The sequence below is a fragment of the Dermochelys coriacea genome, chromosome 2 (genome assembly GCF_009764565.3).
Source record: "Dermochelys coriacea isolate rDerCor1 chromosome 2, rDerCor1.pri.v4, whole genome shotgun sequence".
NCBI classification, from domain to species: domain Eukaryota; kingdom Metazoa; phylum Chordata; order Testudines; family Dermochelyidae; genus Dermochelys; species Dermochelys coriacea.
Window position 1 is genome coordinate 88,973,857 of NC_050069.1, and position 17,324 is coordinate 88,991,180.

The window sequence follows — 17,324 nt, forward strand, 5'->3', positions numbered from 1 at the left end:
ATTTATTTGGAACCTGTAAGATTGGTATCTGATCTACGAAGAAGACTTTACAATTTTTAGTCACACTCTAAGTGTGGAAATTAAATTTAATAACATTCAATGGATTGAAATACGCATATGACAACATTTATTATTAATCAAAGCAATCGGCTGTAGTTTGATAAATCTTACTTTATATGGACGATAGTATCCATCAGCACAGATCTCACAGTTGATCCCAGTAGTGTGTTGAGTACAGTTTATACAGACTCCACCTCCTAGGAACTGTCCATGAATATTTATGCTCCTATTCTGATCTGCCACAGCCTGGTTATAATAACAATCTTCTGCTTTGTTATGACAATTGCACTCTAAAAAGAAATCGCAAAGAAATACATTTTATTTACATTTTCTAACAGTTACAGCACATCCAAAATAAAAAGAGTAAAAAATACATGTAGAACAATAAAGCAATCCATGTCAGATGCATGCTTTGCCTTGGCTGTGCTGTACAAAAACAGTAATACCCATTTATCTCATTCCTGGGCAGGTAACTTTTAAAACAATCACAACGTTAACAACATTTTTTTTTAAATGGTGTTCTGTAGCTCCCGTTAACCCAATCCTATCGCCACTTAGTGACATGCGTAACTTCTAGTAAGTGTTCTTACATCTTTAGCATTTTACTTTACTGAAGACTATCAGCTTAATTCCTCTCCTCACTTATACCAGTGACTAATGCCACTAAAGTCACTAGAGCTACACCAGTGTAAAACGTATTTAAGTGAGAGTAGACTTGGGCCTGTATACTAATAAAATATTCTACATCTCTAAATGCAGTTAGTCTCTAAAGGTTCTACTAGCCGGGCTGCTTCAACTGGAAAATGAACTATGCCTAATAGGCTCCTAAATGTCTGTAGCTTGCTCCAGGCATTAAAGATGTGAAGTAAGGAAATGTGGCTAACAAATCTTAGCAATGTGTGCGAATAGGCAACTATTGGGAGAGCCTATGCCATTTTATCAGACATTCAGCACAGTTTGCAATTTACTGGCCATTTAGATTGCTTTTTCAGAATCTTCATGTTGTAAGAATGACTATGTTTAACTAAGACTGAATTAGGAATTTAACAAAATTTAAGCAACAAGCAGCACCCATAATTACCAATGTGAAAGTGTTAAATTTTATTGTAGCACAGTAAAACACTAAGTCTCTTCTGTCTGATCATCTACGAATGTCATTTCCGCAACCTCAATATTATTATTGATCTATCGTATATAATAAAATATTATTATTTCAAATGAAATCCAAATTATTATCATCTTATGATTTTTGACCATACCTTCCACTTCTGGTGTGTGGTTTGTTTGTTTTTTCACTTTAAGAAAACTACTATTTCTAGTACCTGATCTAGTCATTCCATTGATTTCAGTGGGCACTGGATTAGGTCCTTATTGAACAAAACTGTCAACATTTATGGACCCATTAAGCACCCCAACTTTTGTAACTACTTACTCTCACACTTGTTGCCAGCAGAAATAGTTCCTGGTCTCCATGGATTTTGATGGTAACCAGGGCAACACTCATTACAGCTCTCTCCGCATGTATTATGTTCACACTGGCACTGCAGTTTCTAAAAAAGAAATTGTAGAAATTAAAAAAATAGGCCATTTACCAAGGCCCTGAAAACTCAACCAAATGACTAATATCAAATCTACTCTACCACAGAATTTTAAATACCACAACTATTTTGCAATTGTATAGACGTGCTAGAACCCAGTCCTGCTACCTTTATTGATGTGAGAGGCCCTTCCTCAGGTATGTATCCTATCAGAGCAAGTCCTATCACTCTGCCATGTGAGAGCTGCAGGATCATGTCTTTAGTTCCTTTGCTACACTCAAAAGCATTGTTTAAATTTAGGCTCTAAGACAAAAAGAGTTCACTTCCAAACAAAGCGCATTACCTGAGAACTGTATGTTTAGATAGTGAAGGGAAGAAAATTACAGCAAGTAGACAGAATGAAGAATAAAAGCATATATTATAGGCCTGATTTTACAGCCCTTTACTCAGAGGAGTAGTTCTACAGAGTTCAGCATGAGTAAAGATTGCAAAACTTGGCCTGTAGCATATATATATATATTGCTTCACTCAAAGGAACCTTAAGATTAAATATGAAGTAATATTATCAGTGAACATTTTCTCTGTTGAAATTCCATACATGTGATTATCCAGCTATATCAAAAAGTGAGCGGAAGAAGAGGATAAAAGGGAAAACATCTATATCTGCACTTATAGTATTAACACCAGTTCAAATTTTCTGTAGAAAATATGAAACAAGAGAACTGTGCTGGAGGGTAATTCTGCCCCTCATTTGTTCAAATGAACTGATGCAAAGTTATTAACTGGAGTGTCCTTCCTCATATGTACCTGAGGCTGGATTCTGTAATTGTTCCTTTCATTGAACTCCCACTGAAGTCAATGAGAGTTCCACCCACAAAGTATTTAAAGGATCAAGCATTAAGGGCTCAATCCTGCAAAGATTTAACCTGCGTAATTTTACTCATGTGGGTATTCTCATCAAAATCATGAGACTACTTACATGTGTAAAGTGCATAAGTATTTGCAGGATCAAGCTTTTAGGCCTAATTTCTGCAAGGTAGTTAAGTGTGTGCCTTAAGTTAGGGCATGCTTAAAATTAGGAACCTGCTTTAAATACCTGCTGAATCGAGGCCAGAATTTATATATGTTCCTTTCGATTTTCCCCACAATATCTTTCTCTCTCTCTCTGTGCAAAGAACTAAACTTTTTATTCAAAAGACTGTTTTGTGAAAATAAAAATAATTAAAGCATACCTTTGTGGTTTCATCCAGTGGGCAGCTTCGAGCATGGCCATAGCAAATACACATGCCACCAACAGAGATATCCTTTATTGAATAGTAATACTGGACAAAAGTAAGGTTGAAAAGGAAGTGAGTTGGAAACATTTCAGGTTTCTCTTAAATTCCAAAGGACAATAAAATATCAATATTGTATTGATCTGAGAACAGATATGTTCCAAACAATTTGACATTGAATATCTGAAACCTGGGCAAACTTGCCATTTTGCAATTTTTAGATCTTTTTCCCTGTAGTCTTTATTAAATTAAGAGATAAATTCTAATTATGGATAAGCATGCACAACTCCCTGATTTCAGTGGTTATTTGCACTTGTGCCTTAGCAGAATATGACTTCAAAAATCCACTTTTGCCATGCAGGATGTCGGATGACATAACAGAATGTTTTCTGGTCGCAACATAACAACCTGTAGACTTGAATTTTAATTTAATTTAAATCCTGGCATTGTATTTTCTCAGAACTGGGGATTTCCACTTTCATTCAAAACCTGCTCATGAACTTCCCTCACACAAGCTCTGAGCTGCTAGTTTTGATGTACTGTATTGCTCTACTCAAATGTTTAGCTTAAGGAACAGTAGGACAGCAAAGTACCAGATGCTGTGTGTGATGATGTGTATAAGCCCCATGTATCTGGACAGCAGGGAAGGAATTAATTTTCAGAGCAAAAAAGAGGCAGGATATGCTGCAGCTGGGTTCAATTACAGCTTCAGTGTAAGCAGGTTTGGCAGGCACTTCACAGGGATTGTGAACAAAGTCTTTCCAAGAGTTCTAGGGAAAGGGTTCAAGACACTCAAGGCCTTAGACTACCTACAGGCTGCTGGGACAGATGCAGTAGGTGCTCTGGGTGTACAGACCAGTTTACTGACAAGTTTTTTACATTCTCTGAAGGGAGCTGGAGCAAGCTAGCTCCTTTTCTTCTTTCTTTCTTTGGTCTGATCTGCAGAAAGGCCTCGGTTGAACAGAGACTCCTTACACTATAAGGGGACAGTATACCTCTATAGTCTACTGCCTAAATACCAATGCTAGGAGCCTGGGTAATAAACAAGAGGAATTGGAATTGCTCATTTATTATCTTAAATTCAATCTAATTGGTATTACTGAAATCTGATGAGATGATTCACACAATTGGTATGTTAAAATCAGTGGTTGTAACTGTTTAGGGAGTATTTAGTGAACAAAAGGCGGGGGCTTTTAGTTAAAAATAGCATTGCCCGTTTCTGAGTCACTGATCACTCAAAAAAAAAAATGTTGAATGTGTATGGATCAATATCTTAACAGCTAAAGCACAAGGTAGGGTATTAGGTGGTATCTGCTACAGACCACCAAATCACACTTGGGAATGGGATGACCGCTCCTTATGTGCCTACCCTAAGGGGAAAAAAAAGTGTGTGATCATAGTGGACTTCATCTGGAGTGACATATGCTGGAGGTCTCAAGCTGCCTGTGCTAAACACCCTGGGAATTTCTAAACATTATAAATGACAATTTCCTAACTCAAAAAGTATTGCAGCCAACATGGTGGAATGCTCTGTTAGACCTTGTCCTAAGATAAAGAGGAACAGAACTAAAAATTAGTGGCGGCTTAGGTACAAGTGATGATGACTTGATCACATTTGTAATGTGCAAACAGAATCAAGTCCAGATCAGTAATTCATATACTTGGTGCTTTAATAGGGCCAATTTCATAAAGGTAAAAACAATTATGAGTCAATTCAGCTGGGAGGAAGAATTTAATCAGGAAAATGTGAATGATAATTGAGAACCATTTAAGAACACTTTATTAGATGCCCAAAAAGCTACAATCCCACAACTGAGAGAAAAGGCTGTGCTGGTTAAAAAAAATCAACCTGATTTAGAGGGGCAAAAATATATATAATATATAACAAATAGAAGAAAGGGAAAGTGGATAGTAATGAATATAAATCAGAAGTTAGGAACTGTAGAAAATAGAAAAGGGAAACAAAGGAACACGTGGAGAAACTTATGGCCAGCAGAGTTAAGGACAAGAAGAAGATTTTTAAATACATTAGCAACAAAAAGAATTCTGACAATACAACTGAGCCATTATTAGATGGATATGATAGAATTATAAACAATAATACAGAAAAGCCAAAAGTGTTCAATAAATATTTCTGTTCTGTATTTGAGGTAAAACCAGATGATATAGTTTCTTCATACAGTAAGATATCACTCTTTCAATTCCACTAGTATCACTGGAAGATGTTAAACGGAAGCTACTAAAGTCAGACATTTTAAAATCAGAAGATCCTGATAACTTGCATCTGAGAATTTTAAAACAGCTGGCTGAGTAGCTTACTGGATAGTTACTGTTGATTTTCAGTAGGTCTTGGACCACTGGGGAAGTTCCAGAAGATTGAAAGAAACCTAATGTGACAATTTTTAAAAAGGGTAAACAGGATGACTCAGATTTATCAGCCTGTCAGCCTGACATCAATCCCAGGCAAGACAATAGAGCAACTGATACGGGACTCAATAAAGAATTAAAAGTGGGTAATTTAATTAATGCAAGTAAGTATGAGTTTATGAAAAATAGATCCTGTCAAATTAACTTGATATATTTCTGATGAGATTACAAGTTTGGTTGATAAAGATAACAGTGTTAATGTAATATACTTAGACTTCTATAAGATATTTGACTTGGTACTGCACAACATTTTGATTAAAAGACAAGAAAGATATAAAATTAACATGGCATGCACAAAACGGATAAAAATCTGGCTAAGTGACATGTCTTAAAATGTAATTGTATACAGGGAATCATCATCAAGCAGGTGTGTTTCCAGTGGGGTCGTGCAGGAATCAGTTCTCGGCCCTACTCAATTTAACATTTTTATCAGTGGCCACAAAGAAAACACAAAATCATCACCGATAAAGATTACAGATGACTCAAAAATTGGAAGGAATGGTAAATAATGAAGAGGACACATCACTGATTTAAAGCTATCTGGTTCACTTGGTAAACTAGGTGCAAGCAAACAATCTGCATTTTAATATGGTTAAATGTAAATGTATACATCTGGAACAACGAATATAGGCCATGCTTAGAGGACGGGGGACTCTTTCTTGGGGAGCAGTGACTCTGAAAAAGATTTGGGGGTTGTGGTGGATAATCAGCTGACCATGAGCTCCCAGTGTGAGTTAAAGAGTTAATGTGATCCTGGGATGAATAAACAGAAGTATCTTAAGTAGTAGTAAAGAGCTTATTTGTCATTGTCATTGATGTGGCCACTGATGGAATACTGTGTCCAGTTCTGATGCCCATTATTCAGATATTGATAAATTGGAGAAAGTTCAGAGAAGACCATGAGAATGATAAAGGATTAGAAAACCTGCCTTGTGATATATTCAGAGAGCTCAGTCTAATTAGCTTAAAAAGCGAAGGTTCAGGGATGACTTGATTACTGTCTATAAGTACCTACATGGCGAAAAATATTTCCTAATGGGCTCTTCAGTTTAGCGAAGAAAGGTAAAACATGATTCCATGGCTGCAAGTTGAAGCTAGACAAATTTAGATTGGAAATAAGGCATAATATTTAATGGTGAGAGCAATTAACCAATGGAACAATTTACCAAGGTCATAATCTCAATTTTTAAATCAGGATTGGATGCTTTTCTAAAAGATATGCTCTTGGAATTATTTTGGGGACTGTTCTATGGCTTGTGTTATACAGGAGGCTAGAGTAGCTGATCACAATGGCCCCTTCTGTCCCTGGAATGTTTGGATCTATTAAAAAGCAAGGGGGGGGACACACAAAGATTCCCCTTTGAATTCAGATTTAGAGTCTGGTGCTATTTTTAAAGGGAGAGATCCTGTTTATTGAAGATACTCTCCACATTCCCCTCCCCTCAACAGATGAGGTCCTCCATGCTGTATAGTCACACAAACAATCAAAAGACTTTAGCAAGTGAATACATTAAATCACTGATGTTTTACCCAGTGTGTCATGGTCAAGTAAAGAAGGGGGACAAACAACTAAATTATAAAGAAGAAAGGGACACACTGGTTAATTTGTGGAGTACTGCATCCAGTTAAACTTAACAGGCAGCATGCTCCAGTCAGTGAACTTACTCTTGGCTGCGTCCCTGACTCCCTGTGAGGTCTTGAGCAAATCAGTTCAACCTCTTTGTGTCTCAGGGATGTGTAAAATAGGGATGTTGTGAGGATCAGATAATATTTCCAAGTTCTACATACATGGTATATATTAATATTAATAAATACCCTTGGGCTTAAAGACAAGTTGGCAAAAGGATCCATCCATTAGATAGGATTGTAATTCACACCAGGTTACTGTTTTCAAGTAATATATTTCATGTATCAACACATTAGCAACTGAAATACTTAATACACCAAAAATTACTGTACACTAACATGAAATGTAACTCATATATTTACTTTTTGCCTAAAGTGACATTTTCATCAAATAAATCACATTTACCTTTGCTGATGAAATGTTAGCAATGCTACCTCATGGTTAGTAGCTAAATGGCAATTCATCTGAAGGAAAAAACGACTATGAAAAATCTTTCTTTGGAACAGCTGTCCCCTGCAATTTAGTAACATTACAGAGAAGGCAACATTTACTTAACAACCTCATGAAACCTTACTTATTGTGAATGTTGAGGTTCAAGTCCTTCAACAAGACAGACAGTATTTAGCCTTTACTGTCCAGTGTGGTGAAGAATAGATACAAAAGATCAGCTTACCCTTCTGGTAACAATGGGATCAAGGTCTTTAGGATCATGGTGGCTAAGAGTCATGAGGTCAGCATTAAGGGTTCTAATACGTTGCAGGCGAAGACGGATGTATCGTGCAGAGGTAAATTCCAATAGCGTTTGCGAAGGATCATCTGCACTAGGTCTACCATTGATCAATGAAGTGTGAATCTAGAGAGAGGGACTGACTTCACTATATGCTTAATTATAACCCAGTTATGATAAAAAAACATCTTTCTATCAAGACCTAAAAATCCACAAACAAAATGGAGTTATTGGGTACAATGCATCAGAGATATCAAATCAATTCTGCATTCTGTTCACAATTTCAGTATTAATAATATTAACTGCCTGATTTATTAGTCACATCTTCCTGGAACCACCATTCCCAGAATCCAATGTCTATAGGGCACTTGTGGTGGGACTTCTGCAGGGTCAAAAGAAAGGGGTGGGAGAGGGAGCATGCTGAAGATCATTCCTTGCCTTCTATGCACTAGTCTGACTCTACTTGATCTGGGACCCTTCTGCTCACATATGTGGAAGACACTCTGACAATGAGCAAGGAGTACAGAATTTATCCCTCACAGAAAGTCTCTTGTGCAATTTGTAAAGATTTATATGGTAAGATGTAAAACTAGCTGTTCACTTTTTCATAACTAATTTGGTTTATTAGCTGTGTTCTCTTTATATGTATATTTCCTCATATACAGAGGTTTTTTCTCCTATATTTTCTCTTTTATTTATATTTTTAGTTTTGTCTAATGCAGTAAAAATGTTTCAACAGAAAAAAATTTAAATAATATTTTAAAAAAATATTACTTCTGTAATAAGGGAATATATGGGCTTTCTGATGACCTAGCCCACCAATTAAAAAGTTTCTCTGTGTGTCCAGTTTCACCCATTCTGGACAGCCCTATGATAAATACTTGATTCAAATATGCTTGACTTAAAATCACCCAAGGTTCATCAGGTTTTCTTTCACCGTTGAGGCCAAAACTGGGATTTAAAATGTGAAAAAGGCAATGTTTGTAATACTTCAATCCTTAATTGTGCGTACTCCAATTTTATTTTAATCTAGAAGATTAGAAGAGAAGTTACTGGTTTCTACTAAACAATGGGTTATTAGCAACCTCCAAAGGCCAAGACTGGGTTTATTACCACATAAGGAGGACTTTTCACAATAGACTAACCACCAATTTTAATGCATCATTTCATTATGTTGCTGCCTCTCTGAAATAAATTACATAAGTACCATGAATAGTCTTAGTTAAAGAAAGAACAATCAACAGTGAGCCTGCACAATGCATAGCTCTTTTAATTATGCTCTGTCCCTGAAACAATGCCAGGGCTTGTTTTCCAATTCCAGCTGTGCAGAGTAGAGCATTTCAGACAGCTTTTGCTGCTTTATCTTACAAAACCAGGTGCTCCTAAATAAGAGATGTTCTTTTTTAAATTAAACACCTGGATGTACAAAAAGTCTCTATGCTTTATTCTTTCAAAATGAAGTACCTAATTCACAATTAGTAGCCATAATCAAATTATGTGAAGAGATACAACATAGCGTTTATAACTAGAATAAGCAGAGCCAAAAGATATTTTTTCCTAACATTCTTTTAAGTTGTTATATTGGTAAATGAAACAGAGATACTATCATTAAAGGCATCATAACAATCCAAAGCATCTGACAATGTTGGAAGGCATAAACTGTAATTTAAAATTTCTGAAACTTGCAATTAGTCCTCATTCATGCTCCTAAATGACAAGTGCAAAAACAGACAGCATACCTCTCCATGTTCTAATGGAACTAGCCTGGAATAATAAGAGGTGCAGATCACTTCGTCATCTCTCTTGTAAGTAGGAGGCCCAAGTCTTGGTGTTACATTATAACGAGTTAAGCACTCTGTGTCACTAATTGCATAATACTGCCATGGTTTGAACTCAGTGCCATCCACTGAACGTTCCAAAATCCAGTTTCCAGGTCGGGGAGCATTAGCAGCTTTGATTATGACATATGCAACTTGAAAGACCTAAACAAAATTCAAGCAGAAATTTTTAACACTTGATACTACAATAAAAAATAAGCACCAAGTGGTCAATTTGGTTGTGAAATGAACATTTTAAGAAGTTTATGTATTTTGCTGGGGGATTCAGTAACATTTGCTAGGAGTGACTTTGAATAAAGCTTTCAGCACAAATATTTGACAAAAACCACACGATTTGTCATTGGTTTTACGAGAAGTGCGAATAACTTTGTTGCAAAATTCTAATACCTGACCCATGCAGAAAGTGACCAGATATATTTATTGCATCATTTTATAATACTGAGTTGAAATATTTTTTTGATCCATAGTAGCTCAGGAATAGCTGGATATGTTTCTCTCAGCTTTGGTGGCATCCACTCTCTACAGTGAATTTTTCTGAGCATATGCAGATGGGACACCATTATTTTAAATTTGTCTGGTGACATTAATCCTCTCAGTAAAAAGTGTTTACACTCTGTTCAGTTTTTAAAGCCCTGTATGGAAGATCCTCTTCTGTGCATTTCCTCCCAAATATTTTCATCCTATGGTGCATCTGCAGATATATTACAGTAGATGTGAAGTTATTTATGCAATATCCTTATCTAAACAGAAACACTGAAAGGTAAATAAATAAGATTGTAAAGTACAAGATGACCAATACACATATGGCATCATGCCCCTCCTCTGACTAAGAATGGCAAATTGTTATAGAGTTTGCATCTTAGTTTGAACTATTCCTTACGGGTTTATACTCAAAGCCAGATCCTCAGATGCGCTACAGCAGCATTCAGCACACTTGAGAGAAAGGAGGGGAAGGGGAGAGGTGGCTTTTTATACCACCTTTCCAGCCCTCAATCCTGTGGGCTGCCAGGAGCCAAACCAATCCCCAGTGCAAGTTAGAGCAGTCTTACAGCTAATTTGTGCCAATGGATAACGGCTCCAAAGGATCCACTCTGTCAGCCAGGATCACTAAGTACATCGGGTCTAGTTCCACCGCACCCTGCTCACACCACAGCACTTCCATCACCCATCTTCCACTCCAGAATACAGCCTAAATGCATTAATGCATAAATTAAGTTTTTGAAGGTTGATGAGCTAGTTGCCAATAGTTTAATGTTCTCTCTATGTTACCAAGTCACAGTAAGACAGAAAAAAAAATGTTATTTAATCACTATGTGGGTAATTTAGTCAAATGCTTTTGAACACTGCCCCCTCTCCCAAAATGTTTTTCAGGTGCCTCTCTCTCTCTCTCTCTCTCTCTCCCTCATATATCTTATTTAGTTGGAGTGGGGAGTGAGGGAGAGAAAATAATTTTGGCCAAAATGGAGCAGTTCATACCCACCAATGCTAAACTAGTAATAAAACAAACTTGATCAGGTTTGCTTTGGGTGTGAATATCTTCTTATAACTTGATACCCATTGAACCTGATTCTTTTCTCAGCACTCCAGTTTTACTCTTTGGGCCAGATACTCATCAGATGTAAATAAGCATACTTTCACCTGCTTCAGTGGAACTTAAGATGCTATTTTGCGCCAACAAAGAATCTGGCCCACTGACTTAGTGGAGTTACTTGCGATTTGCATTGGTGTCAGCAAGAAGAGAACTAGGATCATGGCTCATAATTAGTAAGAGAAAAATCTACAGATTTTTAAACCCTCTCTACTACAGTACAGTTTTAAAAAAACAAACAAAGTCAGTAATTACCAAGAATATAAGGCTCTATATAAGAATATAAGGCTCCTAGTCCATTGAAGGGTCCCATTTGAAAATGTTATTTGCTACCAACAGGCTACTTCAGTAAAAATCATATACTAACATCTCCTTTCAGCATGCAAGGGAACGGAAATCGACACAGCTGCTACTCTGAAACCTGGGCAACTTCAGCGTTCCATACACAGCAGCCTGATTCTGATCTCACACCGATTTTATCCTGATATAATGGACATCAATGGAGTTACACCTGGTGTATGTAAAAGAAGAATCATAGAAGATTAGGGTTGGAAGAGACCTCAGGAGGTCATCTAGTCCAACCCCTGCTCAAAGCAGGACCAACCCCAACTAAATCATCCTAGCCAGGGTTTTGTTAAGCTGGGCCTTAAAAACCTCTCAGGATGGAGATTCCACCACCTCCCTAGGTAACGCATTCCAGTGCTTCACCACCCTCCTAGTGAAATAGTGTTTCCTAATATCCAACCTAGACCTCCCCCATTGCAACTTGAGACCATTACTCTTCGTTCTGTCATCTGCCACCACTGGGAACATCCTCTTCGGAACACCCATTCAGGTAGTTGAAGGCTGCTATCAAATCCCCCCTCATTCTTCTCTTCTGCAGACTAAACAATCCCAGTTCCCTCAGCCTCTTCTTGTAAGACATGTGCCCCAACCCCATAATAATTTTTGTTGCCCTCCGCTGGACTCTCTCCAATTTGTCCACATCCCTTCTGAGTGGGGGGACCAAAACTGGACACAGTACTCCAGGTGTGGCCTCACGAGTGCCGAATAGAGGGGAACAATCACTTTCCTCAATCTGCTGGCAATGCTACTACTAATACAGCCCAATATGCCATTGGCCTTCTTGGCAACAAGGGCACACTGCTGACTCATTTCCAGCTTCTCATCCACTGTAATCCCAGGGGTATTAGCACTTAAATCCTTTTCTGCTCCTACTTAAGTCCATAGGAGTTTTGGCATTTATTTCAGTGGGTACAGTATAAGTCCCTGAAAGGGAATTTTTGATCACTTTTGAAGACAAACAAAACTTCAAGGGTTTTGTGGACTTATCCTGAGAGTTGCAGAGCATCCACAACTCCCTTTGAAGTCAATTAAGTTGCTCCCATGAGTAAAGGCTGTAGATTGGACCCCAAATTTGTTTATAACTATAAAAAATGATATTCACTCTCTTTGCTTTACTTGAAACCCATTATACTTTTCTTTTTACTCACTGTTAGCTATAGTCAACTAAACTGCCTCTTTGCTTATTACACAGTTGGCTGAACAACAAATGAGCTACTTTTGATTACACAGGGTTTTTTCTAGACCTTTTATAGTCTCACCAAACTGCAGCTGATGTGGCTAGTTTTAAATCCAGTTTCAACAAGCAACAACAAGTTATCCTTTATCACACACTAACTGCAGTCACTGCTATAGGAATGAAAATAAATAATATTACAAGCATATGCAAGTTTAATCTATTTTGATTATGACGTTTCTTGAGGGGGCTCAGTCAAACAAAGGAATTTTCACAGGGGTTATGAACTTATATTGTTCACTCTAATAAAGTGCATGTTATTTAAAGTCAACACTTTGAAAGTCAACACTTTGAAACATGGCAGCTGATTTTGGGTGCCATACTTGAGACCTCAAGGGCCTGATTTTCATAAGTCCTGAGTGTCCAGAAGTCCAATTGTCGTCAATAAGAGGTTAGGATGTTTGATACCTCTGAAAATCAGGCACAAGACATCTAAAGTTGGGCATCCAAAAATGGAAGTACCACAAAAAAACTGGATGGTTTTAAAAATGTGGTTACATATGCATAGTCATCCTATGTGTTCCTCTCCCAATCTTTCTCCATTGGAGCGTATGGGTTCCACTCCATATAAACACATAGTGTAACCCACATACCTTCTGGATGTGGTGTTCTGTCCTATCTAGTGGCACCAAGACCACTGAGAGAGAGAGAAAAAATGGGTCTGCTCTACAGCCTTAGCTAAGAGGCAGATGACTTTCAGCTCACATGGTAGATGCTCATGCACTAAGCTCCAGAGGTCCCAGGTTCGAACCTGCCTGCCAACGACCGGGATCTGTTGGTATTACAAGTGTGGGCTCATCCAGGATTTCAACTGGGAAGTCTCTGAAGGTCAGGGTGTGCTTCCTCAGCTAGGGGAAGTATGTGACCCACACACCTCCTGACTGTGGTGTTCTGCCCCATCTAGTGGCACAGAGACCACTTAGTGACAGAGATAAAGTGAGTCTGTTCTACAGCCTTAGCTAACAGCCAGTTGGCTTTTAGTTCATGCACTAAGCTCCAGAGGCCCCAAGTTCGATCCCTACCGCCGATGACCGGGGTCTATAGGTGTTACCATAGCACTTAAATAAATAATTCTATGGCCTGTCCCCTGCCCTGCCCTCACCAATATTCTGTCTTCCTAAGTGAATTCAGACAACACAAAACATCAACAACACAGGAAAACTTGGCAACTTTGTAAAAATAGATTTTTAACTGAATTCTTAATGAGAAATATTTTTATTAAATATGGTAACAGAATGCAATGCCATACTGTACATTTTTATACCATCTTGATATTTATATATCTTTGCTTCTTAAAATATGATAACCAAGGGCAGAAGTGCTCCCGCTACCCCTGTCTGCATAGAGAGGCTGCCTCCATAGCACTGTTTTCCCCTCACTGAAACTCTGTGGATGCCTCTCCACTGGGGATTCATAAAGAAGGGACGACACAAATTTTTCAAGTTAAGGCTAGCTCAGGAGACGGGCCACACTCTGAACCACCACCCAGATTTGAAATCTGTCTCAGAGTTAATACAGATCCAGCTGCTATTGAACAGTTATGAGACATCCAGTCATTACCGCATAGTTCCTATAGAGGCTGTGCTGCCAGGGAGAAGCATGAATGAAACATTACACAGACACATTCATCTATATGGACATCTTCAGTGTCCACAGATGAGTGTGGTCCCATCCCTGCAGAACCTCAACATCCAGAGGCTTGTGAGGCCTCAGGCTCTCTAGTCTCTGCAAAAAGAAAAGGAATACTTGAGGCACCTTAGAGAATAACAAATTTATTTGAGCATAAACTTTCGTGAGCTACAGCTCACTTCATCGGATGCATTTGGTGGAAAAAAACAGAGGGGAGATTGATATAGACACACAGAGAACATGAAACAATGGGTTTATCATACACACTGTAAGGAGAGTGATCACTTAAGATAAGCCATCACCAGCAGCGGGGGGGGGGGGGGGGGGGGGGGAACCTTTCATGGTGACAAGCAAGGTAGGCTATTTCCAGCAGTTAACAAGAATATCTGAGGAACAGTGGGGGGTGGGGTGGGGTGGGGGGGAGAAATAACATGGGGAAATAGTTTTACTTTGTGTAATGACTCATCCATTCCCAGTCTCTATTCAAGCCTAAGTTAATTGTATCCAGTTTGCAAATTAATTCCAATTCAGCAGTCTCTCGTTGGAGTCTGTTTCTGAAGCTTTTTGAATCCGCACAGACACACCCCTAGAACCCCGACCTGGGATATTCTATCTGCTACCCAAGATCCATAAACCTGGAAATCCTGGATGCCCCATCATCTCAGGCATTGGCACCCTGACAGCAGGATTGTCTGGCTATGTAGACTCCCTCCTCAGGCCCTACGTTACCAGCACTCCCAGTTATCTTCGAGACACCACTGACTTCCTAAGGAAACTACAGTCCATTGGTGATCTTCCTAAAAACACCATCCTAGCCACTATGGATGTAGAAGCCCTCTACACAAACATTCCACACAAAGATGGACTATAAGCCGTCAGGAACAGTATCCCCGATAATGTCACGGCTAACTTGGTGGCTGAACTTTGTGACTTTGTCCTCACTCATAACTATTTCACATTTGGGGACAATGTATACCTTCAAATCAGCGGCACTGCGATGGGTACTCGCATGGCCCCACAGTATGCCAACATTTTTATGGCTGACTTAGAACAACTCTTCCTCAGCTCTCGTCTCCTAATGCCCCTACTCTACTTACGCTACATTGATGACATCTTCATCATCTGGACCCATGGAAAAGAAGCCCTTGAGGAATTCCACCATGATTTCAATAATTTCCATCCCACTATCAACCTCAGCCTGGACCAGTCCACACAAGAGATCCACTTCCTGGACACTACGGTGCTAATAAGCGATGGTCACATAAACACCACCCTATATCGGAAACCTACTGACCGCTATTCCTACCTACATGCCTCTAGCTTTCATCCTGATCATACCACACGATCCATTGTCTACAGCCAAGCTCTACGATATAACCGCATTTGCTCCAACCCCTCAGACAGAGACAAACACCTACAAGATCTCTATCATGCATTCCTACAACTACAATACCCACCTGCTGAAGTGAAGAAACAGATTGACAGAGCCAGAAGATTACCCAGAAGTCACCTACTACAGGACAGGCCCAACAAAGAAAATAACAGAACGCCACTAGCCATCACCTTCAGCCCCCAACTAAAACCTCTCCAACGCATCATCAAGGATCTACAACCCATCCTGAAGGACCACCCATCACTCTCACAGATCTTGGGACACAGGCCAGTCCTTGCTTACAGACAGCCCCCCAATCTGAAGCAAATACTCACCAGCAACCACACACCACACAACAGAACCACCAACCCAGGAACCTATCCTTGCAACAAAGCCTGTTGCCAACTCTGTCCACATATCTATTCAGGGGACACCATCATAGGGCCTAATCACATCAGCCACACTATCAGAGGCTCGTTCACCTGCGCATCTACCAATGTGATATATGCCATCATGTGCCAGCAATGCCCCTCTGCCATGTACATTGGTCAAACTGGACAGTCTCTACGTAAAAGAATGAATGGACACAAATCAGACGTCAAGAATTATAACATTCAAAAACCAGTTGGAGAACACTTCAATCTCTCTGCTCACTCAATTACAGACCTAAGAGTGGCTATCCTTCAACAAAAAAACTTCAAAAACAGACTCCAACAAGAGACTGCTGAATTGGAATTAATTTGCAAACTGGATACAATTAACAATTACAATTAGGCTTGAATAGAGACTGGGAATGGATGAGTCATTACACAAAGTAAAACTATTTCCCCATGTTATTTCTCCCCCCCACTCCCCACTGTTCCTCAGATATTCTTGTTAACTGCTGGAAATAGCCTACCTTGCTTGTCACCATGAAAGGTTTTCCTCCTTCCCCCCTCCCCCTGCTGGTGATGGCTTATCTTAAGTGATCACTCTCCTTACAGTGTGTATGATAAACCCATTGTTTCATGTTCTCTGTGTGTCTATATCAATCTCCCCTCTGTTTTCTCCACCAAATGCATCCGATGAAGTGAGCTGTAGCTCACGAAAGCTTATGCTCTAATAAATTTGTTAGTCTCTAAGGTGCCACAAGTACTCCTTTTCTTTTTGCGAATACAGACTAACACGGCTGCTACTCTGAAACTAATCTCTGCAAACACTCCCCACTCCCAACTTCAGTGGCTACTATACTGCAAACTCTGTAAAATGAAAATAATTTTATACAATTCTCAGAACATTTACTAGCAAGATTTTTTTATTTTATTAACTCTTAAGGTTAACAACACTGCTGGTGATTTACAAGCTTCCCCACCTACCCTTTCAATCATTCTGTGTCTACTAATGTTTCATGATAAACTAGTTTGCACAGCTGTGCTGTGAGAGCTAATCATTTGAGCATTTTAATTTGACTTTGCAACTTTCCCAGAACTGATTTCCTTACTGGACTACAAGGGTAAAAAGGGCAAGCCAAAGCAACTTAGTGATCCCCAGGCAACTATGGATTGGAAAGTGTCATTTTACATGCATTCAGGACCCAGGGCAAAGACCAAACAAATAATCTTGTACTAAAAAGAGTCACAAGTTTGTAGTAGCAAGAAGCCCTAAAGACCTTATCACTTAATTCTG

General features: G+C 39.0%; 1 protein-coding gene across 1 annotated transcript in view; it reads right to left on the reverse strand.

Annotated features, from left to right (window-relative positions):
• Positions 1 to 17,324, reverse strand: part of LAMA1 (laminin subunit alpha 1) — a 156,032-nt gene that overhangs the window by 93,889 nt on the left and 44,819 nt on the right. Inside the window, exons 4-8 of the mRNA XM_038393112.2 lie at positions 9,393 to 9,635; positions 7,600 to 7,779; positions 2,831 to 2,920; positions 1,493 to 1,610; positions 172 to 350 (exon numbers count right to left, since the gene is read on the reverse strand). Coding sequence (XP_038249040.1) covers positions 172 to 350; positions 1,493 to 1,610; positions 2,831 to 2,920; positions 7,600 to 7,779; positions 9,393 to 9,635 — 810 coding nt within the window. The remainder of the gene's footprint in view (positions 1 to 171; positions 351 to 1,492; positions 1,611 to 2,830; positions 2,921 to 7,599; positions 7,780 to 9,392; positions 9,636 to 17,324) is intronic.